Genomic DNA, 25,004 nt, shown 5'->3' with positions numbered 1-25,004 from the left:
AGACCATTTCCAAGAAAAGCAACCCCTTAAAAACTCTTTCTACTTTTGTTCTTTGGGTTGTTAAGGTCAGTATAACTTTTAAAAAAATTATTTCATGAGCTGTCTGTATTTTTGATGAGTTTATTGAACAAATCTCCACATAAAGATTTAGATATTGATATTTTAGATTTTAAAACTTCTAATTTAAAAAAATCTACATTAATAAAAAAGGGTGTTGAGTAAGTATTTCAGCTTAATCGCTTTAATATCTGGGTATAATGGAGACCAAGATATAACCCTAAAAGAATTGCTACTTTTATTCCATTGTTATAAAAAAATGAAATTACTGTTTACTTTAAATGCCAAATTTTTTTTTTTCAAGCATCCGTTTGTTACTGTCACTTCTAATAAACCAGTCAGAGAGTTAATTGCAGAGGCAAAGGCTGAAGTAACAGAAGAAGTTGAAGATGGTAAAGATGAAGATGAAGAGGAGGAAACAGAAAATTCTCTGGTCAGTTAAAGTATAAATTTATAGATATATATGGGTGCTTATTTTAATTACATTTTGTCTATGAAAAACTTATTTTCTGGCACACTAATTATTTTTGCAATATTTTTAATTTGTACTAAGAATGAATGTTGTTTTTTTTTCTTCAAGTATAGCATGCCTTCAGTGCAAAATACAGGGGTCAGAATTTATAAAAGTCAGATGATCTTAAGCTTCTTCAGGACAGAATAATAAAGAATATTGTGTGCATGTATGGTTATGCGTGTACATGTGGATATGTAAAGCGAGAAGGCTGTTTAAACCAGGGGTGGACAAACTGTGGCTTGTGAGCTAAATCCCCAGCCCCTGTCGGGCGCCTACCATGGGGCTGAAGTCCCGAGCCCCAGCAGGTACGCCCCAGCTCTCGAACTTCTGAAGATAGCCATTTGCAGCTCGGAGGGTCAGTAAGTTTGGCCACCTCTGGTTTAAACAGTGAAAGACTTTTTGTAAAATAATACACAAATATATACTTTCAGGCAAATATGTAAATGTATTAATGTGTAAGTGAACTGTGTTATTTGGTATTATAACTAATAACTCTTGTATGGGTGAAGGTAATGACATATATGTTATAAATTAAGTTTCCTGTGTATTTATAACTCGACTATTTAAAAAAAACAAAAATCTGTCTACAGGACAAACTCTTTAATAGAGTTAGTTTGTGAGAAATTTAGATTTATAAGGATACTTCTGCCAGTCAAATTCACTCCCTTGAAGGGAAATGAAATCATAGCTCTAGTATGATAATATGCTAATATATTGTGGATAACATAGATGCATTTGTATATATCCTATTTAAAAACACATTAGACTTCCAATATACTGAGATTCTAAAATACTTTCATATTTAGAATTATTTTAGATGCATTTTAGCACAAAGAGTGTGTTACTACATGCTTTCTTAGGTAAAAATCTCTCATTGAGGTTTGCCTCAGTAGGAAGAGCAGGATCAGGCCAATATTTGATACAGTAGCTAGGCATAATTTACATAACATTTTAAATTATATACTGTAATCTCCTAATGGCAAATTGTAACAGTTTCATTCACAGATTATGGAGTTCTAGTAGTAAATATAGACAAAGATGTGTCATTATCACTCTGAAGAGTGAAAGAATAATTATGATTTGAGATAATGGTTCATTAATATATTTTTCTGTATCTGTCTTTGTGGAAATATAATAATATTAATTCACAATCTAGCAACAACAATTGCTAGAGTTATGTTCACATAATCGTTTTGATTCTAACTTCTTGTTACCATCTATTCATATCTGCTAGAAACTTTTTCCTTTTTAACTGAAATTTCTCATGCTTGGTCTCTGCCTGAAGGTGAACTTCTGAAGTTTGTGTAAAAATTGTTCCGCCATTTTTGAGGGAGAAGAGGTTAAAAAATACACCTTTCCAATTTATATATCTATATACTGATATTCTAATATAATATAGGTATATATTTAAAAAACAAAGAAAATGTTGCAACCTTCTTAAACATTTGCAAGTTAAAATATGGCATGGAAATAACCCTTCTGGAGGCGTAGTGCCATTGTTGAAAAGAAATTGTTTTTTTTTTCACATGTGAGTGGAGCAAAGTTGACTACAAAGCAAAAAGCTTAATCATTTGTATTGCTGCTAATTAGTTGGGACCCCTGGGGTGAGATCCTCATCCCCACTCCAGCCTTATTATGCTAGGTAAAAGGGCCCTGAAAGCCCTACTTCTGGCTATGGGAGGATTTCCCTGGCAGAGGCACTGTGAAAACAGCCATGAGACTGCTTTCTGAGTATCCCCTCACAAGCCCTGGCAAAGAACATACTGGGGATAGGAGGGGCATCTTGGGGCAGCACTCAGATTTGTGGGCAATGCTGTGGTCCGTAGGGTAGCCTGGGGAAGCTGCTGTAACTTAGACATAAGCTTTCGTGAGCTACAGCTCACTTCCACAGATGCATACTGTGGAAAGTGTAGAAGATCTTTTTATATACACAAAGCATGAAAAAATACCTCCCCCCACCCCACTCTCCTGCTGGTAATAGCTTATCTAAAGTGATCACTCTCCTTACAATGTGTATGATAATCAAGTCGGGCCATTTCCAGCACAAATCCAGGTTTTCTCACCCCCCCAAATCTCACCTGGATTTGTGCTGGAAATGGCCCGACTTGATTATCATACACATTGTAAGGAGAGTGATCACTTTAGATAAGCTATTACCAGCAGGAGAGTGGGGTGGGGGGAGGTATTTTTTCATGCTTTGTGTGTATAAAAAGATCTTCTACACTTTCCACAGTATGCATCCGATGAAGTGAGCTGTAGCTCACGAAAGCTTATGCTCAAATAAATTGGTTAGTCTCTAAGGTGCCACAAGTACTCCTTTTCTTTTTGCGAATACAGACTAACACGGCTGTTACTCTGAAACCTGTAACTTAGACGTGTCCCCCAGATGTGTTTAATTTATGCTGAGGTCCTCTCCAGTCCCTGGAGTAGCCCAGGATCAGGAGGGCAAAAAGGTGGTGTGAGGCCAAGATTTTTTGTTGTGCCTCTTAGGTGTGCAGCACAGAATCCCACCTCTGTGGCCAGAAGAACCATATAGGGTGTAAAGTGGTTGAAGAAAGGTTTATGAGGACTTTACAAGGTGTGTGGGTGCTGAGGCAAATTATGTCCAGTGTCCCTCAGGGACTGAGAAAGGGCTCCTGTGCAATTGTAAACTGGGAAGAAGGGCTTTTCTACAGACATAATAGTTCTGTGGTTATGTCTTGTCAAATAGTTTGAGATTATGGAATTCATTTTTCCTGGAAACCAAGCTACATACATGTAGTGTCTTTTCATATACATCTCTCTCTCTCTATGTAAGAAATGTTTGTATAATTGTTTTCTACATAAATTAGAAAATAATAATTTTTTTTTAATAATTTTTTAGCAGTTACCAACAAACAAGCGTGCCTCCTCTGACCTTAGTATTGCCAGCTCTGAAGAAGATAAACTTTCACAGAATGCCTCTATTCTGGAATCTGTTTCTGAGAAAACAGAACATAATGCTGCTGAGAACATCAGTATATTTCCAGATGATAAAACTGCTAGTGAACCCAAGACAATTAAAGATGTGGAAATTATTGACAGTGTGTCTGATACCACTCCTGGAGATATTGTAAAGGTGCAGAATGGGTCAGTATTAGTTGAGGAAGATGAGCCAGAGAAAAGATTAGGAGTTGAAAAGAATACTGGAAAAGCAGAAGAAGTAAATGTGGACACTGGATCACAGACAGAAAGAAAAGAAGTTGATACAGTGACAACATTAGAAACAAATGATAAACACAGTCTGAAAACAGAGGAAAGAAGTGCCATAGAAAATGAAGAGACAGATGAAAATAAACTGAAAATAGCACCTGAAATTGAAGATGCCAGTGCTCAAACTACAGAAGTAATATCTAAAGAGACTGGGGAGAAAGAGGAGAAAGAAAGCAGAACAGATAGGCAGGAAAATAAGAATGAAGAAACAACGATAGAAAAAATTACAGAGCAAAAAGATGATGGTAAATCTGAAGAAGTTCAGAAAGATGAGATGACAGGCATCACTAATGAAACTCTGGTTAAAGGTGCAGAGAAAATGGCTGACACAGAGCAGGAGCCACTAAAAAATGGAGTTGACAATGCTCAAGAGACAGGCAGCACTAATGAAAGACAGATCAGTAATGGAGATAAAATACCCGGGACAGTCCAGAAGCTAATGGAAAGTAGAACTGAGCATGTTCACGAGACAGGCAGCTCTGAAGAAACTCAGATTAAAAGTAGAGATGAAGTGACTGATACAGATCAGAAATTAGTAGAAAGTGAAAATGAAGATGTTCATAAGACAAGCAGTACAGAGGAAACTGAGGTCAAGGATTCAGGAAAAGTGGGTGATATAGACCAGAAGCCAATACAGAGCAAGACTGAGAATATTCATGAGACAAATAACACTGAGGAAATTCAGATCGAAAGTGTGGGTAAAGTGTTTGAGCCTGACCAAAATTTAGAAACACATGGACCTGAGGATACCCAGAAGAACAACATTCAGATAAATGCAGAGCATTCCGAAGTTCCGTTTGATGCACCACTTAAGAACAAGCTTCAGGATCCTGCAGTTGAACAACCTAATGATTCTGAACTCACTCCAGTACCCATTATTAGTGTTAGCGCTGAAGAAAATGAGGAAAAAGTTAAAATGGGTAATCAAGCCCATGTTGAAACATTACAGCAGCTAGAACCTGAGACACTAAAGGAAAATGATACAGATTCAGGCACTGGTTCTGCAGCTGATAATAATAGCATTGATTTGAACTTGTCCATCTCTAGCTTCCTCACTAAAAACAAGGACACTGGATCAATATCTTTACAAGTAAGTGTAGGACAATTAGTTATAATTTTTTATGTAAAATCTTATATAGTAAGACTCTAAGACTTCCTTGGGGAGTTAATAATGCCGAGAAAATCAACTAATCAGAAACTAGAGTCGTAATATTGAATCTGTACCTTTATAGGAACCACTTTGCTAGAATTGAAGATCGCAAATAGTCAAATACCAGTTGCATCTAAAACAGTTTTCAGAGTAAAATATTGGAGTACATGGAATAATGGTGTAACTCTGTGTACATGTGTTTAGGCAGCAATTGTAAATGGCAACAAAACTGCCACACATTTATCTAAATCCAAAATCTAAACTATCAGATCAAAAAATTGTTAATCATTACAGTTGTGAGGATAACCTTCAAAATGTGAACTAAATGTAAACCTATACATTGAGACAGGAAATGCCAAAGAGCCGAAAACTGCAGGATGATTAAGAGGAAGATTTGTCTTGTGGTTAAGGCTTGGGACTAGAACTCAAGATTTCAAGTTCAATTCCTGGCTTTATACATAATTCCTGTTGACCTTGGATAAATCACTTAACCTCTCCCTACCACATCTCAGTCTTCTCCATGTATATCTTCTCTCTAACCCATTGTTTGTCCTGACTGTTTAGACCAGCGTTTTTCAAAGTTCGGGTCGCAACCCAATACTGGGTCATGGCATATAAGGCACTGGGTCGCTCTGGTCAGCACCGCCAGCCAGGACGTTAAAAGTCCTGTCGGCAGTGCTGCCCAGCTAAGGCAGGCTAGTGCCTGCCTGTTCTGACACCCCGCTGCGACCCGGAAGCAGCCAGCAGCGGGTCCGGCTCAAAGGCAGTGGGGCCACAGGGCTCTGCACTCTTCCGCCTTCCCCCCCCCCCCCCCCCCCCGAGCACTGGCTCTGCACTCCCATTGGCCGGTTCCCAATTATAAAAAATAATAAAAGGCTATTCATTTGTTAGTCACGTGATACTTTAAGTCATGAGGTATTGCTGAATTGAAAGGAGAATTTAATAGATTAATTAAATATGAAAGTTAATGAAGCACTGTCAAGGCGTGGAATCTGGCAGTAATGTTTGACATTTGATCACCTCGCTGATTCACATTAGAAGCAGGTCTGTTGTTGAACACAGCTTGAAAAATTTACCAAACACTTAATGGCCAGAGGACTAAGCCTAAGGACAAAAGGCTGGTGGGAGTTGCCACCAAGGTCTAGAGAGGCATTGTCTCTGGAGATTCTCACTCCCCTCCCAAGATGCTACTGTCAGTAACTGAAGGGGAGGATATTGGGATTCCCACTAGAGGTGTTGGCCATGGATACTGCTCTTGAGCTCCTTCTTTCATATCCACTTCTGGCTTGTAGGTGTCTGACAAATGTGAAACCCTGGTTAAGGGATGAAAACAATTTGCTCTCTCTTTCTCTTCTCCATTCAGGAGCCTCCTGCTCTACCCCAACCTGTTGTAAGGAAGGTGTCTGCTGTTGCTCCTCCCCTAACCTAAAATTTGGGTCCTCTTTTCCCATTACGTGCCTCTGTTTTTGCTGATTGGTTTCCCAGGCAGAAGTGGTAGGGTGAAATCAGCAAATCTTTATTCAGTTTCACTGCCACTTTTCAGAATCCTGGGGGCATCTGTGAAAATGACTAGTCTTGATGAATTCAAGGGAAAGCAGTGGGGAACAACAAAGGCAACAGAACTGTCTTCAGACTCAGGAAGATAACACTGCATCAGTTCACATTGGAAGATTAAAAAATTGTCTAGATAAATGGCAACTTAATTTATGGGAAATAATAATAGCTTCATTTCCCCCTTTGCTGGCTAAAAAAAGTTTAACTTCTTGGCACTGGTAAGAGGACTTTTCAAGCTCTTGTAACCTGAGGACAGTTTACCTTTGCTGTATTTTATTCAGTTGCTCTCTATTTAGAAACTCAGTAATTTAATTTTTCAGATGTAAAAAAGTGTTATTCAGTTGAACACAGAATAACAACATTTTCATCCAGGAAACTAGAAGACACAAGAAAACATTAAAGAAAACTCGCAAATTTGTTGTTGATGGAGTAGAAGTGAGTGTGACAACTTCAAAAATAGTTACAGAAAATGATTCAAAAAGTGAAGAATTGAGATTTCTTCGGTGAGTAAAAATCTCTAAATGATTTTGGAGACCTTTGGTATTCCTTTTCCTTCCTGAATAACACAGGAAGAATCTTTAATTAATGTGAGAGCGCTCTGGGATTTGTTTTTATAGTGCATTGGGATTAAATTTAGATCTTTTTGTTAACAAAAGGAAAAACTGTTTATTTTAAAATAATGATACAAAAATCCAATCTAATCTTACATTTCTTTTTTAAAACTGGTATTATTGAGCCCAAATAGTTGATTTTTTTGCAATTATTTTTATCTTTATTCACTTCCTCTCTTCTTTTGTCCCACCAACACTAATGTTCGTTATCAGACGTCAAGAGCTGCGGGAGCTAAGACTTCTTCAAAAAGAAGAGCAGAGAGCTCAACAGCAGCTCAGTAATAAACTCCTACAACAACGAGAACAGATGTTCAGACGCTTTGAACAGGAAATGACGGTAAGTTTGATTGATTGCACCTACATGATATAAGGAAACTTTTTATTTAGTGCTCTTAAAAGATGCCATATTGATGGAGTAGGTGAACATGGGTAGCAACAGCCTAGGCTTTTTCTGCTGAGGGTACTGTTCTGTAGTTCAGTGTTCATGTTTATTCAGTCCTTGTTCTCTCTACTTAGAGAGATTTTGACAGGTAGTCTTGTTGATCTCCTGAACTAATCGAAATGCTTGGAAATAGTGCCTCCCAGCCAGGAGAGGGTGATAAAACCAGTTTTTGGGAGGATGTCTTCCTCACTCCATTAATTGGTTTGCTCATTCACATACTTCAGTTGTTTTTGTCTCTAGCAAGTGGAGGAACATTTCCTTTGCCAGATGTCTGGTTAGTCTGGGCTAAAGCAAAAAGACTAGGCCAGAGATATTCATCGATGTTCAGCTGCCTCTGCAGCATGCACTTGAGACCCCAAGAGTATGCAAGCCCTCTCCCTAGCAGCAGGTCAGCCCTTTCGGGAGTGCAGTATGACAAGTTCTACAGGAGCTCTAGGGCCCGGAGTTGCTGGTAATGCTAAGTCCTCACACAACCAAAAATTGGGGGATGCTTTTGCTTTAATTGTGTGGGAAAAGCTAGTTGTGAGGTATCTCAGGAGAGGACCAGCAAGGTAGAAAGCCTATCCTCAGGGAATACCTAGCATGTCCTACGTCCTCTGAGGGCACTGCCTTTGGTTTCCCAAAAGATCTTCTTCTCTGGGACTCTCCAGGAATTTCTCTCCTACTTCTTGGTCCAAAGAGAAGGAACCTTAGCAGCAACAAGCAGGTTCAGTCCTATCCCTGATCCTTTCCAAATCAACTCCAGCCTGCCTGAGCCCAGTCAGTCCTGGGCTCTCCTTCAGCCCAGTTCCTGAGTGACTCATCAGAGGAATGAAATAACAGCTATTAGCGCCATCTGATCCAGGAGAGTGACTGCAGAAGGTATTCAAACTCCAATAATGAACATCGTCTAGTCTCCAGGTCCTTCACAGCTTACTCCTAAGGGCATTCTGCACCAAAAAATTTAAAATTCTGCACCTAAAATTTTGCACACAATATTTTAAAATTCTGCAAATTATGTTTGTTAAATAAATGTGGAGGCTCCAGCATGGCATTGGGGAGCACAGGCCACTGGCTGCACAAAGGTGGGAGATGACTGTGCAGCTCCATCCCCAGGACACAGACTCAGCAGTGAGCCTGCACCCAACCCTGACACAGTGCAAGGTCCATGCCTGCCCCAGAAACGTGGGTCCTGCCCCTCTGTGTGGGCAAGCAAGCTTAGCACGGCAGGATCCAAGTGTGGAGAGGCTTAATGTGGGAGGATCCAGGTGTGGGATGAGAGGATTCTCTGTGGGGCAATCTGGGTGCAGGCGGCTCAGTGGGGGATCCAAGTTCGGGGAGGATCTGGATGCACAGGGGCTTGTTGGAGGGTTCTGGGTGCAATGGTAATGGGACTCTGCAGGGGGTCCAGGTGAAGGTGGTTGGGGCTCAGCAGTGGGGGGGGGAGTCTGGGTGTGGGGATGATAGAGCTCGGCAGAGGAGTCTGGGTGTGGGGGATTCAGTGGGGGGGTCCAGATGCTGGGGGAGTGGGGCTCAGTGGGTGGGGATCCAGGTGCAGCTGGTAGGGGCTTGGTGGGGTGGGGATCTGGGTGGCTCGTCAGGGTGGTCCAGGTGCAGTGGGAGTGGGGCTTATCGGGAGAGTTCTGAGTGGGGGAGGAGAGGGGCGCTGAGGCTTGGTGGGAGGGTCTGGGTATGAGGAGGTCTGGATGCACGGGGGTTGGGTGAGTGGGGGAGCAGTTCCCTGTACAGGAATCCCTCCCCCTGCAGCTGAAGAGCAATGGGCGCAGGAAGCGGTGGCGGGGAATTTGCAGAGCCTGCAGCCAGGGGAGAAATCTGGAGGTGGGTCTGATCCAGCCCCAGATGCCATGCAGGGGAAGAGGAAGTCCCGTCCTCCCCAGCCCAGCGGGGATTAGCAGCTGAGCTGAGGGTAGGAGCCACCAGCCAGGTCTTCCCTAGTCCCGCCTCCTGCCCCACAATGATTTACCTCTCTGACGGCTGCCCTGGGCACCCAAAACATACTTCTGGGGAGGGTCACGTGACCGTTCTTGTGGTTTCCCTTTGCCTCCCAGTCAGAAAGTCATTTTTCTGCGGGGAAGCAAAGAAATCTGCAGGAGACATAAATACTGTGCATGTGCAGTGGCACAGAATTCACCCAGGAGTAAAAGCTTCTTGTGTGGGGAATCAAAGGAATCGCCCTGTCATATATGCACCAGATTAGCTTTGCCCCCACTACATCTAAATCTTCCTTTGCAACACATCAAAGTAGGCATGCAGGCAGCCAGAACAGAAGACGCAAAAAGATTCACTTTCCCACAGGCAACTTCCCCTACCCCTAGAAGCATGAACATGCTCCATCTTCCTTAAGAAGATAAGTAGCTCCGCCTCCTGCATAGCAGGTCATAGGCCAAGGTAATAGTCACCTTGTAAATACCTACAGTAAGATAGATAGCACAGGCCCCCTGCTAGACACACAAGATGTTTTGACCTGGAGTTGCTAAGTATCCTGGGCTATGCCTCCCATCCTCACTCTGTCTCATTCTATGCACTTCCATATAAATTATTTCCAGCATAATGTACTGGCTTTTTGTATGATTTGAGACGTATTGCCCTCTAATGGCTGGCTGAAGATAAGGAATCTATTATTCACTGAGAGTGATATTTGCTAACTCAAGTTTTAGAGGCCTGTATTTTTAGACTGTGATGATTCATCTCCAGAGGTATGAATATAAAATTTATATAGTAAATTGTGTCTGTTGTGTAATGCATAAAGATTCGTAACACAGGAGGTCTCCAGGCATTTTTCAGCACTGGCAAGGCATGCTCTGTTCACATTCATACACATTCATCACAAATTCAAAATTTGGTATACCACAATTTGTAGTTCCCTGGTTAAGCTGAGCAAACATCATTACTTTGACTGGACAGTTCTGCAGAGCTTTCAACCGTCCCGAATTTAACTTCCTAGAAAAATATCAGATGAATTATTTTATTTTATTTTTATTATGGAATTATTTTACAGAGTAAAAAGCGGCAATATGATCAAGAGATAGAAAATCTAGAAAAGCAGCAAAAACAGACAATAGAACGTTTGGAACAGGAACACACAAATCGCTTACGAGATGAAGCAAAACGCATCAAAGCAGAACAGGAGAAGGAATTGTCCAAATTCCAGAACATGTTGAAAAACAGGAAAAAAGAGGTAAGACTCTTAGATAATGTAGAAAGTAGGGGGCATGGCCAGAGGCGAGCATGGTTGGACTCCCTTTATCCCTGCCATGGTGACTTCTGGGGACCATTCACAGCCGTTGTAATTTTTTTGTTTTATTGCATACAAAACAGCTAACAAACCATTGAAATATTGACTTCCGCAGAAGTCACTGATAGATTAGCACATTTGTATCTTTCATAGAATCTTTAAAATTAATACATTTTAATTTTGGTTGATAGCATTCCACAAAACAAAAAAGCCGAATTTCCCTATGTTTGTACTGTTAGAATTTAAAAAACAATAGTACAGCTTTGGTAACAGTTGAGTCATTATACCTACTGTAAGTTTCCATTTGTTTATTCATCAAGCCCATATTTTATAACTTGTCTGTAAAAGATATAACCTTGGCAGGAGTTCTCTCTACTGATTTTTAACTCAATTGGAAAAAAAAAGTCAACAGCTGAAAAGTTTTATGACTAATTGCAGATCTAAGTTATATAGTGAAACCAAGTGAGTGAAGGATGATGCTGAAAGTCTAAACCAGTGGTTTTCAAACTTTTTTTTTCCGCGTCCCACCTGAAAATTGCTGAGGGACTCTGCAGACCACTTAATGATCTTTCCAAATGTTTGTACCATTAGCCAACTATTGTAAAGCACTTTGGATAAAAGCACTATATAAAAAATAATAATAAACATTTTTTTGTTCTATAAATAAAAGCACACAACTCGTATTTTAATATCAATAGTTTTACCTTTGTAATGCAATGGATGTGCCCTCTCTCCCCCACCACAGCATCCCCCAAGCTGGGGCTGGGAAGGAGAGCAGGTCTCTCTCCCGTCACAGCAGCCACAGAGCTGAGGCTGGAGAGGAGGGCTGTCTCTCCACGGCAGCCGCAGCCCTGGATCTGGGGAAAGTCACCTCTTTCTCTGGCCACCGCAGCCCTGCACATCCCAAATTCCCCCCACTCCCTCTTCTCACCCCACTGCTCCCTCCCACCTACCCCTTATTCCCTCCAAGGCCACCACCTCACCTTACATGTGCATCTTCTCCAGGGTCCAGGCACCCAATTAGTGGAGCCACGCCTGTGCGGCTCCACTAATTAGGTGGGTGGCCATTCTCTTGCATGTGGCCACTCAGGTGCGCACCTTAGAGGGAACTATCAGCGGGCCACCTGAATGGAGCTCACAGACCACTGGTGGTCTGTGGACCACAGTTTGAGAACCTCTGGTTTAAACTGTTCATTTGCTTGTGTTAGCGCAGGAGAAAGTTGTGTATTTACATATAGTTTTTTGTATATGAAGGCTGTATTTTATTTTTAAACCAATTGCATAGTTATAGTTCTGCATATAAGTGAATATAATTTATGCAAAAATAAGAGTAGTTATTAGATTAATATTCATTACTCTAAAAATCTGTGGTGCACTATCAGAGCTTTTATGCAGAAGGACACTATAGTATGAACATGTTTAGAAAAATATATTTTTTATTTATTTTGAACTGTACACTGGTATGTATTAATCATTTTTTTTCTCTTTTGCTGAACTTCTTGCATTTTTGAGTTTCTTTTTACTGGTGATTGGGTCTCATATGGGGAAGCTGGTGGAACTTAATGCTGTATACTGATCTGAAAAAATTTCTTCCTTGGAAACAGGAATAGCATGTGGTGGTTTGGATTCTGATTTCTGATGGGGCTTCCACTATTAAATAAACATTTGTTCTTGAAGGCATACTTTTTTTATTTATAGTTCAGTGAGGAGATTTATAGTTTGGAGGAAAATGCAGTCAGAACTCTAAAACTATCCATATTATATTGGAGAGTATGGAAAGTATGTAATGTTAAAAACTGGCAATATTTAATCTCCCCTAAACAAAATCATCAAATCATCATATTCTTAGCAAGTTGCTTTATCAGATAATATTTAGAAATTATCTCACCATTTTAAAGTGCACTATACCGAAACACATTTTATACAATTTCTGCCTAACTGTAATGCAGAGTTTTTGAAGAATATAATAATTGATGGGGGTGGTTGTTTCAAAGGTTTACTTTTTAAAACTGAATACTTACAGCCCTTTTATCTTTATGTGCTTATGTGCCTCTTTTTTATATTTTAAAACATACTATGTAAGTGTCATTTGTGGTTGAGAATACAGAAATGACATTGTATCCATTTGGACATAGCACAATGTCAATAAAAGCTGTTTTTCAGTGGAAGTTCATCTAAACTTCTACTAGTTTTAGATCCGTTACTCTGGGGATAAAAATAGTTTATAAAATTTCCTGTACTGTTCAAAGAGACCATTACTATTGCAGGCAGCTTTCTTAATCGATGGCTGTTTAAGTTACTGCATGAAAACACATTCATGAGATATAGTAATCCATAGGAAGGAATCGCTGGTTCTGAGAGCACTTCATTAACATTTGCATGTAAAATCAGACTGGTTTATGGCTCCTTTCTAGGCTGCACTTAGACTTGTACAGAGCATGCACTATCTTTTCCTTTTTCACCAAACTAATACCTCTGCATGCTTTCCAATACCTTAGTGCTTGAATTACACTCTCATGTTCACAACAAATGCTTGCTGTGGAGAAAAAAATGTTATTTTCCCCACCTTCTGCATGCTTATATACTAGGTTTTTAATGAAGTGGAGAAAGCACCAAAAGAGCTGAGAAAAGAGCTCATGAAACGCAAGAAAGAGGAGCTTGCACAAACCCAGCATGCTCAGGTAACAGCAGCAGCTTCATGCTACTAAAATCCAAAAAGTAGCATTAGTCACACAGCTTAATCATTTCACTTTCTTTTTTAGGGTGACTGAAATTTAACTTCTAACCCTTGACATTTGCTCTGCTCCCTCAAATGCTCCCATAACCCTTTCCATAGAGTACAGTGTATAATCAATGATATGCAAACTTGTAATGATATGTTAAAAAAGCTTAAGATTCGGAAAGTTGTATTCAAATTAGAAAAATATCTTTGTACATCCCAGGAAAACTCATTACATTGTCTTGTCAGCTGATAAGTATCTTGTGTGTCTGCATAATTTATAAATGTTAGAGTAGAATGTCAAATATTTTCAGAATATTAAGCCTAAAGGAGGAAAATAAGTATATAGAAAGTGTAAAATTAAGGAATACTGTTCATGACAGCAGAGCATTTAAAGTAAACTGACTTAATTAAATACCAAAACGAAACGGAAAGTCGTATGAAACTATAGAAGATTGCAAATATAATTCCACACCTTGCACCTTATTGATATTATCTGACAGAGCTGGAAGACAAAAAAAAATATTAAATGTGTTCTTCCTTTGTAAGGTTTTGAATGTGATATTCTACCTCTAGTCAAGGTTATAGAACAAAAAGTGTTTGGGGATGGATAACTGAAGTGGGATTTAATTATTGTTTACAGGAGTGGAAAAGGTAGTGATGTGATTGGACTATGTTAATTGTGATTTGACTTTGAGGAGTAGATGTTATATTTTTATGGGCATGATGGGTTGAAAACTTCGTTGTACATCTTGAAATAAAGATGGGTGTACACCTGAGCAAAGTTCATAGTAAGTAGAGTTTTAGAACTACCAGTTGTCATACTTCTAACAGTGGATTAATGTGTTTCCACTACAGCAAAAGCTTTGATAAATAATAAGATATGTTGATTAAGTTAAAAGATCCTCATTTCATGTCATCAAAAAGTACTATTAGCATAAGAACATCTACAGAAATTGATTTCAAATCTGTAAACAGATCAGTTACGTACAAGTACCATTTCTACTGTAAATGTTTGCTCAAACCACGAGCCTTGGAATCTTCATATTCTCATGGCTGATATATAGTAGTTTACCATCTTTGAAAGAAAGGAATTGTTTTTGTTTACATTTTGACCTGGGAAGTATTGTATTGTATTCTGATCCACAGGGCATTGCTCAGGTTATGATTCAGTCTTTTCAATTGTCTTCGTGTACACTCTGCAATGCACAAATGCAGGATGTAAGTCCCAAAATACCAAGAAGGGTTTATTTCCCTCATTTTTTTCAACTTTGTGTTCACTCCTATTTTTTTCTTTGGCTCATATGTGCTGATGAATTTCATTGTCCCAAAAACTGATGAGTGCAAATTTATAAAATTGTATAGTTTAAAAGTTCAAATTGATGCACTGATTAACTTCGGATAAAACATTGTGAATTTTCTCTCAGAAACAGAAGTAGTCAATAATTGAATGATTTTATCACGTCAGCACCTGTGAGAAATTGAATGCAGTGACTAAATTTTATGTTGTGTGTGCAGTGAAATTTTTACCTTTGGGAGGTGGGGAGAAAGCTTTTATCATTTTCTTGCCAAATCATAGGACAAAAACTTGTTACTACTGTCACAAAGAACTAATGTAACTGCTAAGGAGCAAATTATGTTGTGGTCTGCCTCCTACACTAGCCAACAAAGTTGCCAGTGAAGTTTTTCTCCACAATGTTTATTGCATGTGATGTGGTAAAGATTGTGGAGAACATCTTCACTGGCAGTTTGGTTGGATAGTGTAGGAGGTAGACCACAATACACAGTCTTTATTGCGGGTGATGTCTGGTATTGATGTACAGTAACTCCCCATTTAATGTCCTCACGCTTAACGTTGTTTCAGTCTTACTTCCCTGCTCCATTACATGCTCATTTAAAGTTGTGCAGTGCTCCACTATAACGTCATTTGGCCACCTGCTTTGCCCACGGCTGGCATCTCCCCATCAGCTCCCCTACGCCCTCCCCCAGTGCCTCCCACCTGCCTGCGGACCCCGCGGATCAGCGCCTTCACCCTGCTCCCCTTGCCTCCTGCCTGTGGCAATCAGCTGGTTTGAAGCATTCAGGAGGGAGGGGGGAGGCTGCACGACGCTCCTCCCGCCAGCCTCCAGAACGCCGCAAGACAGCTGATTGCCATGGGCAGGAGGTGAGGGGAGCAGGGGGAAGGCACTGATCCGCTGGGTCCGCTGGCGGGTGGGAGGTGCTGGGCGGGACAGGGGAGCTGATAGTGGGGCTGCCAGCCTGTTTAACACCTGTATTAAATTGCTTGTTTAAAATTGTTTAAAATGCCTTTTGTCTGGCAAAAAAAATTCTCTCTGGAGCCTCCCCTCCCCCCATTTACATTAATTCTTATGGGGAAATTGGATTTGCTTAACATTGTTTCGCTTAAAGTCGCATTTTCCAGGAGCATAACTACAATGTTAAGCGAGGAGTTACTGTATGAAGCTGAAAGGACAGAGCTTGTGTTTTTCAGATACGTAGCTTAGCTTGCTGTGCTAGCCATTTTTTAAAAAAAAAAAAACCTTGTTATTTTGACTTCCAGTATAAACAGATCAGAACAGATACGTAAGTGATTGAGGGAGGAAAGTCTCTTCCGTAATTGCTTTTCTGACCTTGACCACACACTTCTAATATAATGTTTTCCCCAGGGGTTGTAAGACATCATGAAAAAATACCTTGAAAGTCACCTATAGCATGTTTTACACAATGGCACCCCCAGCTATTCCAGTATACTAAAGCTGTATTTCTAATATATTTCAGTCTTCTTACTCTTTCAGTTGAAAAGTAAATAAACTTTTATTTACCCTCTAAAACTGTATTCTCATCAGTCCATTATTGTGTATTTAATCTGTATCACTGACCCTATCCCTCTGATAATACCCATAACTATCATTCTCCCAGATATTCACCAACTTGCTCCTCTTCCAATTTTATACCACCTTCTGCACATCCCATTCACCCTGGTACCACAATAGCCTCCAAGTGTACCCACTTCAGTGTACCTACCCAACCCTGGAGAGATGGTTGTGAAAATTGCAATTCACTGTCCAATGGGACTCACAAGCCTTAGTAACTATTTACTGAACTTCTGTGGGAGAGGAAAATCAGGTGTCTCTCAACAGTCATTATCAAGTGTGCCTGTAACAGATTGTTGATTCCACATTTCACTGTTCACATCTCTTCTCCATTGAGCTCTGTGAAATATTTGCTGCACTCATCTTACATTAAAGATCAATAAGATAAAATGTTGTTGTTGCTGCTCAAGCCCATGTATCTTGTTTGACTAGCATCCCATCTGTCTTCCCATCTCTCTTCTCTAGAAACCTTCTTCAACTTCATTTCTTCCTGTATGAGAACAAATGCTCCTAGCTTTGCAACTTGGCTCATATCACAGCTGTCAGCAACCTTTCCATTGACTATATATTAGCTCTTAGTCAGTCATGCTAGAAATGTCTGCTCTAACCCTCTCGCTGTTTGCTAGCATTTGCTAACTACTGTCCTCTATCCATTCAGCCTTTCCACAGCATTGTTCTAGAGATACTGGTCTTCTCTTACATGTTTCATAGAGTTTAAAGCCAGAAGGGACCATTAGACTATCTAGTCCAGCAGTGGGCAAACCACGGTTCGGGGGCCGCATCCTGCCCTTCAGACATTTTAATCCGGCCCTGGAGATTCCACTGGGGAGCAGGGTCCGGGGCTTGCCCCACTCCTGCGCTCCAGCTGGGGAGTGGGGTCAGGGGTTGGCCCCGCTCTGCGCATGCTTTGACTCCACATGTCCCCCCTCCAGCTCCTATGTATAGGGGCAGCAAGGGGACTCAGCACACTGCCCCCGCCCCACGCACAGCCCCTGCAGCTCCCATTGTTTGGGAACCATGGCCAATGGGAGCCACAGGGGCAGCGCCTGCAGATGGTGCAACGCGCAGAGCCACCTGGCCACGCCTCTGTGTAGGAGCCTAAGGGGGGGGACATGCTGCTGCTTCCGGGAGTTGCTTGAGGTAAGCGCTGCCTGGAGCCTGTACCCCTTCCCCCTCCCAGGCCCCAACCCCCTGCCCCATCCCTGATCCCTCTCCTGCCCTCCAAACCCCTTGGTCCCAGCCCAGAGCACTCTCCTGCACCCTCAACCCCAGCCGGAGCCCTCACCCCCCACCCCAACTCCCTTTCCTAGGCTAGAGCCCCCTCTTGCACCCTGAGCTCCTCATTTATGGCCCCACCCCAGAACCTGCACCCCCAGCACCCCCAGCCAGAACTCCCAATCCCCAATTCATGGCCCGCCATACAATTTCCATACCCAGATGTGGCCCTCAGGCCAAAAAGTTTGCACCACCCCCCCCCGATCTAGTCTGACCTGTATATCGCAGGACACTACATTCCACACAAATACCTAGTGGCTTAAGCTACGACTACACTAGAAACTTCAAAGCGCTGCTTTAAAGCGCTCAAACTTGCTGCGCTCGGGGGTGATTTTTCACACCCCTGAGACAGCAAGTTAGAGCGCTATAAAATGCAAGTGTAGACAAGCCCTTAGTTAGACCACAGTTATCTTCATGCTTAGATGCTTTGCTAAATCAGGCCTTTTGTCTATTTGTATATTGCAAGTGCAGTAAAAATTGTCAAACTTGTTGGACTGCTGCAGCAGAAAAGCTTCTTTGATAGCCCCTAAGCCGTGCATGTCAATTTTCTGAATTCATGAGCACTAAAACAAGGACACGTCCAACTCAGAGTGTAAAAAGCTTACTTATTGCTTTTCACAGAGTCTGTGCTTAACAAAATCATATACACTTTGTAAAGGTAACTTTCAACAACAAAAATATCAGTGACTATTTCAGAACTCTTAATTAAGTTATTGAACTCAACTTTACTAAGACACTTTCACTAACAAGTTTGGAAACATTTTATTGAAAATCTGTCTTATAAGTTTAAAGGCAAAATTAACATTATACTAAGGTGTGTATTCTCCTTATGTTCCTTTTTGTGTTCCACTAAAAATGCCGATTATGCTGAGATTGTGGCTCTTTCCATGTAACTAGCACAGGTCCATTTTTAAAATACCGTTTTCTTGTTTTGGAAAGAAGGCTCAATGTATATCATATTTTACATAAACGTTCGTCATATTGTGTAAGGCAAAGGTGTGCGTGCATGCTTGCCTGTGTGTGTGTAGATACATAAAAATGATGTGTCAACTGTAGAGTGTGGATAGGTGATAGTGAACTGTGTAATGTCTGTTTTATTTTGACTAAATAACTTAGATGTGGCCATGCAAAGTGTGCACACAAATAGGCTTTGAATAATAATCTCAAACAAATGATGACTGTTACACTCTTTACTACATGTGACTTTATTGTATCAGAGTTTTTCTGGGTTGTTTGTGTGTGTGCACATGGGGGCGGGGGGTTTCCAACTTTGCAAATAAATATTTTTGTTATTTCTACAAATTAGGTTCCTAGTCCTGCAGCTTGTTCTGCATGGGAGGACCTTCGCACCTTAGGGAGTGGCTCTCCATGCAGGGCTCTACCCACATGGAGCAAATTGCAGGACTGGGGCCTATATCAATATGACTTTCTCAGTTTTTATTCCCCAGTGATATAAATAAATATACACATATGAAAATTCATTATTTTATTTAAAAGGTATTTGAATAAATTATGTTCAGATTGTTTCTATTAGTTTATGAAGGCTTGTTAACTCTACACATTGCCAAATAAAGAGTAGCTAAAAAAATAATTATTGTACTTGGATTTGAGTGTGCTTGGGTTCAGTTTTTAGCACACGGTTGGTTTTCCTTTATTGGCTACTCTATGGCTTCTTCAATCCCATGCAGCTGCTGTCACGTTTGGTTATGTTATGTGGCCCTTCCAAAACCCAGAGCCTAGGTAGGAGGGATCTTCAAACCCCGATCCCACAGTTACATAAGCCGCACGTTTTCCTCCTCTTTAAATTCTTCCCATGGAGGACTGCTCCTTATTCGTAGTGCTTAATACCAGCCCTTCCATGCATCTTGCATGACAGTACCATTACCCAACCAAGGTCAGGAGCCAAGGCTTTCTTTTCATAAGCTTCCCACCTAAATTGGGCAGAAGGAACCACCAGGGAGTAATAAAGTTACCTCTCCCTGGTGTTGACACATTATTTGAGCAACAGTAGTAGCTCCTGCTGGTTCAGGGAATAGAAGGTTTTCGTTTTTGACCTTTTTTGCATTGCTGTAGATACAGTTTCCACCCACTTTCAGATCAGTTGCTAATTTAATTTGAGAAGATGGACATTATTTTTTCTAATCAAACTCCTATTGTATTTTACTCTGATCATAGAAAGAACTGCAGATTTTGGTTAGTTCATTGCTTTCTGTCTCATTTCTAAAAGTGTAATTAAATATTCTGTACCAGTTCTCTCTCACTGGATATCCCAAAAAATGGATAATTTTATAGCAGATGTATTGTAGGCCAAATTTTCATAAATGTGTTTGGTTTGCAATCTAATCAAGGGAACAAAGAGAATTGTTCTGGAAATCTCATTAAAAATTTAGTATGAATAGAAGTACAGCAAATTAATCTATTTTCCCTGGTTTTTAATAGGAACAAGAATTTGTGCAGAAGCAGCAACAAGAATTGGATGCATCTCTGAAGAAAATCATCCAGCAGCAAAAAACAGAGCTAGCCAATATTGAGCGAGATTGCCTGAATAACAAGCAGCAGCTTATGAGAGGTATCCATAATCAAATTTCCCCTTTAAAACTAGATTTTCTTCTGTTTTATATGCAATGTTTTGTCTTAAAGAGACCTGCTAGAGAAATAGTAAAGTCTGACTTAAATTTATAAAATCAAGGACATCCAGAGTTAAAATTGAAACTGTAGTTAAAAACATATCGTTAATATGAAACAGTACTATATTTAAAATGTCTTTGTTCTGCTAGCAGAAAAGTAACGTGTTAAAATAATTCTTTTTTGAGATGTACCTTGCCTTTTCTGACTCCGCCATACCTATTTATTTGCACAGTTTTGGTCACATAATTTTGAATTTTGCTTATAACTTTTTAAAGAAAATAATTTACTCAAGACATTTCCAGGTAACACTTTTCTTGGATTATTCCTTCATTAAAATTGTAACTATTGATCATTTTATTAGATATGGTTGGTGTGGTATATATCTGAATTAATGGCTTCTTACAAATATGTTTTTGTCATTTCTTTTAAATTAAAATGTCCCTGTAATTTTAAATATATATGTGTAGATTAGATTAGAAAATACTGTGTAGTACTTTCTGAAACAAACTTCCTCCTACAGCTCGTGAAGCTGCAATCTGGGAGTTAGAAGAACGACATTTACAGGAAAAACACCAGCTTCTCAAACAGCAACTCAAAGATCAGTACTTCATGCAGAGACACCAGCTTCTTAAGAGGCATGAAAAAGTTAGTGCTGAGTTTGTCACTTTCCTCTATATTACAACCTTCAGTGGTTTATTAAAATGTCTTGTGATCTATACTACTAGTTTACTTGTCTACAACAACTTGGTTCATTCAACTAATGTAGCTTCTTTCTTGCTATATAAATGTCTCTTCTCTTTATTTTGTTGCTTCAATCAGTACATTGAGGCACTTTGTCAAAGTTGTTTGACATGTTTGGTAGTTAACACATTATTTATATTTCAAGCACTCAAAGTAAGCCAGGTTCCTCGCAATTAGGAGAGAAACATTCCTTATCCAGAAAGATTACAATCTAAATTTAAGACCAGATGTAACATGTGAGAGCAGTAAACAATTAGGGAGCATAAAAGGGAGCACTGGGGTTAAAAATATAGAAACTTATCTTCCAAAAATACGTTTACATCTTTTCTTATGTGATCGGTCCCATCTATTTGCATAATCATTTGTAGTATTGGGCCTATAAAGTAATGGGATCAAGATACTTTTTATGTCAAATTTCGCCCAAAAGTTAGATTTCATAAAACAAGCTTTTAAAAATAAAAAACCAATAGAAATATTACCATTAGTGGATTCTTGTTAGTATTGGTATTTTATTCCAATAGAAGCAGGTTCTTTAAACAAAAAGCTCTCTGCAGTGTTTAGAGTCCAACGACTCCAGCAATGTGTTAATGCAAGAGAACCTGAAAGCGATATGGACCATATTCTGAGCTACATTGCACTAGTGTAAGTCCAGAGTAATTACACTAAAGTTAGAGTTTTAATAACCTATGGTATTTTTAACATAGGTAAAGAGGTCTTATTTAAGAATATTTAATATCAGTGTCCCTGTAAGGCCCCAAGTTCAGGAAAATACTATAAGTAGGGCCCTACCAAATTCACAGCCATGAAAAACACATCACAGACCGTGAAATTTGGTCTTTTGTGTACTTTTACCCTATCCTTCAGAGCTGGAGAGCAGCAGCTGCTGGCCAGGGGCCCAGCTCTGAAGGCAGTGCCGCCACCACCAGCAGCATAGAAGTGAGGGTGGCAATATTGCTGCCACCATACCATGCCGCCCTTACCTCTGCGCTGCTCCTGATGGCGCAGCCTTCAGAGCTGGGTGCCAGGCCAGCAGCCACAGCTCTGCCACCACTCAGCTCTGAAGGCTGTGCGGAAGTAAGGGTGGTATACCGTGACACCCCACCCTCTCATAATAGCTTTACAACCCCCTTTTTTGGTTGGGACCCCCAGTTTGAGAAATGCTGTGTCTTAAGGACTTTACATGTTGATATTTTGCTGTTTTAAAAATACATATTCGTGGTTGTTAAAACACCATGAAATTTAAGGTTTAAGTATCTGAAACCATGACATTCAAGATTTTTCAAATGCTATGATGGTGAAATTTACAAAAGTGGACCATGAATTTGGTAGGGCCCTAACTATAAGCATGTGTTTCAGTCTCCATATTCAACTTGCGTATATGCTTGACTTAAGTGGATTGGCACCTGATCCAAAGCTTTTTGGAATCAATGGAAAGACGCCCTTGGCTTCACTGGGCTTTGAATCAGGCCCCTGCACTAATGGGATGGATGTAAGCACATGTTTAAGTGCTTTGCTAAATTGGGGCCTAAATGTTTAAACATATTATGTTAGTCATATAGTAATATTACAAACAATCTTTTTATTCAAAACCTTTTTAGGAAACAGAACAGATGCAACGATATAATCAACGGCTTATTGAGGAGTTAAAGAACAGGCAAACTCAGGAAAGAGCAAGACTGCCCAAAATCCAGCGAAGTGAAGCAAAGACTCGAATGGCTATGTTTAAGAAAAGTTTAAGAATTAACTCATCAGGCACTCCAGAACAGGATCGTGAGAAGATTAAACAGGTGACTGAAAAACATCTATAGTTTAAAATCTCTGAAAGTGCTTGAGTTGAGTGAAGTTTTGAAGTATAGTTATATGTATTCAGTTGTATTTTAAAAGGGATCAGTTTGAAGGCCTAGAGATATTGCTCTGTACTGCTGCATGAGTGTCCCAAATCAGTCTTTTATGTATGTCAGAAGTGATCAAGGGCTTGAAATTCTGTGAAAGAAGTACATTTGGCCTCAGGATGTTATGAACTTTATAATGCTTAGTATTTACTTTCACGGACAACTTTTGGAATATAATTTTATTGAGTTTCAAAGAGAATACCATCTAGTCCTCTGTGCAGGTTTGAAGGCCACAACTCAATTTGGAATATATATCTAAAATCATCCCACTGTAAAATGGAGACTGGATTGTTTATCATGGAATTCTACCTACTGGGTCAATCTGGAGCAGCCATTTCTTCTTGCATTTAAGAGAAATATTTGCAGTTGCCCTTAATCCTTCTCCAAATTTGTTTGTACAAATCAGTTTGTTGTGTGCCCCAATAGTTTTTGATGTTTCCAAATTGTGTGCATATTGTAAGGTTAGCTGGAATGCCTGCTGCAGATTGGATTACTTCTCCAGTTGAGTATAACCAAAGACATTTAAATTGTTCTGATTTTTGAAAGCCTGTTTTTGATAATCATCTATATATGTTCTAATTCTTGAATAGGATTGATGTTTGTTGTTTTTACGGAGACCCCCAATTTAGTAGGCACTCTTCAGTACTAGTAAAATAATATAGTTCTTGCCTTGAAGATCATACCAGATAACTTCAGGCCCCAATCATCCAAAGACTTAACACATTCTTAACTTTACATAAGTAAGTGATCCCATGGAAGTCAATGTGACTACTGAGTATGTAAAGTTAAGTACATGCATAAGTTTTTGAAGGATCGGAGCCTTAGATTTGATGCAAGGAGTGAAAGTATATTAGATGAGAGGCAAGGATTACTCATTTATAGTTTATGCGTATATTGAATGTTTATTTTTGTAAAATATAGAGCCAGATTCTAAACTGGTGCAAATCCATTTGCTCCATTAAAGTCAACAGAGCTTTGTTGATTTACACTAGATGTGTTGGGGCCCATAATAACTATAATTGACATATTTTAGGGGCCTCATGGAAGAAGTGAGTTTTAGGGAGGGATTTGAACAAAGATGGTGAAGTGACATGACAGAGAAGAGATGGGAGGGAAGAGCCTGCCTTGGATAAGGGTATATTGGAAAATTCAAGTGGTGAGAATTAGGAAATTGCAATGATGACTTTAATCTTGTAATGTTGTTCTGTCCAGTTATACTGTAAATCCGTTATATTCTTTACAACCCTGGAAAAGTCATTTGTAATATATACCTGCATTAGGTACAGTATAAATCACCTACTCTTTGTTTTTAATTTTAGTTTGCTACTCAAGAAGAAAAGAGGCAGAAAAATGAGAGGTTGGCTCAGCATCAAAAACATGAAAATCAAATGCGGGACCTTCAGTTGCAGTGTGAAGCAAACATCAGAGAACTGCACCAATTACAGGTTAAACATATAGGGCATAAAATAAGCAGTGTCTGAAGAGAGTCAAGTTAATCAATACAAACTGAGACAATTCTGAATTTATTGATTAGGAAAATGTTTTAATGGTGTTTTTGTTACATAATTACCCATCCATATAGAAATTAATGAGATCCCTTTCTAAGGGATACAGCATAGTGTACTCTTGATTCATATCTATAACTCAGTTAAGGATAAATCGATACGTACACACACCGAGAGAGAGAGAGAATATGAACCGTAAGGGAACATTAACTTGTAGAGTGCTTACCAACCTTTGTTTTAACTGCTACTTTCCTTTGGCAACATTTCTTTTTAATGTGTTTTTTTTTTTTTTAATCCGTATTCAAAACAGAAAAGTAGCTCCATCTTCTGTTATTTGAATTTTCAGTTGCTCTGAATGGTGTCAGTACCTCACCATAAGACCAGGTCTATAGTACCACCTGTAATGAGGTCTGTCTTGCAAAGGGCAGGTTGTTGACTACATCTGCAGTTCTGGAACATAACAAAGTTTTCAGTAATACAGGCCTCAGTTTTTGGTCTTTTCATGACCTGTAAGTTGTAAAACCAGCTGCTACACACCATGAGCCAGATTCTGTTCCCCATTAAGTTTGTTTTCTTC

The 25,004-nt window shown here is 39.8% G+C and overlaps 1 protein-coding gene across 5 annotated transcripts in view; it reads left to right on the top strand.

Moving 5' to 3' along the window:
- Positions 1–25,004, top strand: part of SLK (STE20 like kinase) — a 67,236-nt gene that overhangs the window by 38,194 nt on the left and 4,038 nt on the right. For 2 of the 5 annotated variants that reach the window (XM_077823227.1, XM_077823226.1), the window contains 10 exons: positions 362–490; positions 3,435–4,892; positions 6,879–7,009; positions 7,331–7,454; positions 10,558–10,737; positions 13,383–13,475; positions 20,101–20,230; positions 20,810–20,934; positions 22,629–22,817; positions 24,242–24,367. In XM_077823227.1, the coding sequence (XP_077679353.1) occupies positions 362–490; positions 3,435–4,892; positions 6,879–7,009; positions 7,331–7,454; positions 10,558–10,737; positions 13,383–13,475; positions 20,101–20,230; positions 20,810–20,934; positions 22,629–22,817; positions 24,242–24,367 (2,685 nt within the window). Of the gene's footprint in view, positions 1–361; positions 491–3,434; positions 4,893–6,878; positions 7,010–7,330; positions 7,455–10,557; positions 10,738–13,382; positions 13,476–14,662; positions 14,855–20,100; positions 20,231–20,809; positions 20,935–22,628; positions 22,818–24,241; positions 24,368–25,004 lie in introns of those variants that run through there. The other 3 variants (XM_077823228.1, XM_077823229.1, XM_077823230.1) reach the window with 3 other exon arrangements.

Source organism: Eretmochelys imbricata, chromosome 7 (genome assembly GCF_965152235.1).
Source record: "Eretmochelys imbricata isolate rEreImb1 chromosome 7, rEreImb1.hap1, whole genome shotgun sequence".
NCBI classification, from domain to species: domain Eukaryota; kingdom Metazoa; phylum Chordata; order Testudines; family Cheloniidae; genus Eretmochelys; species Eretmochelys imbricata.
The sequence above is the reverse complement of the archived record's forward strand: the minus strand, read 5'-3'. Positions and strand labels throughout refer to the sequence as shown.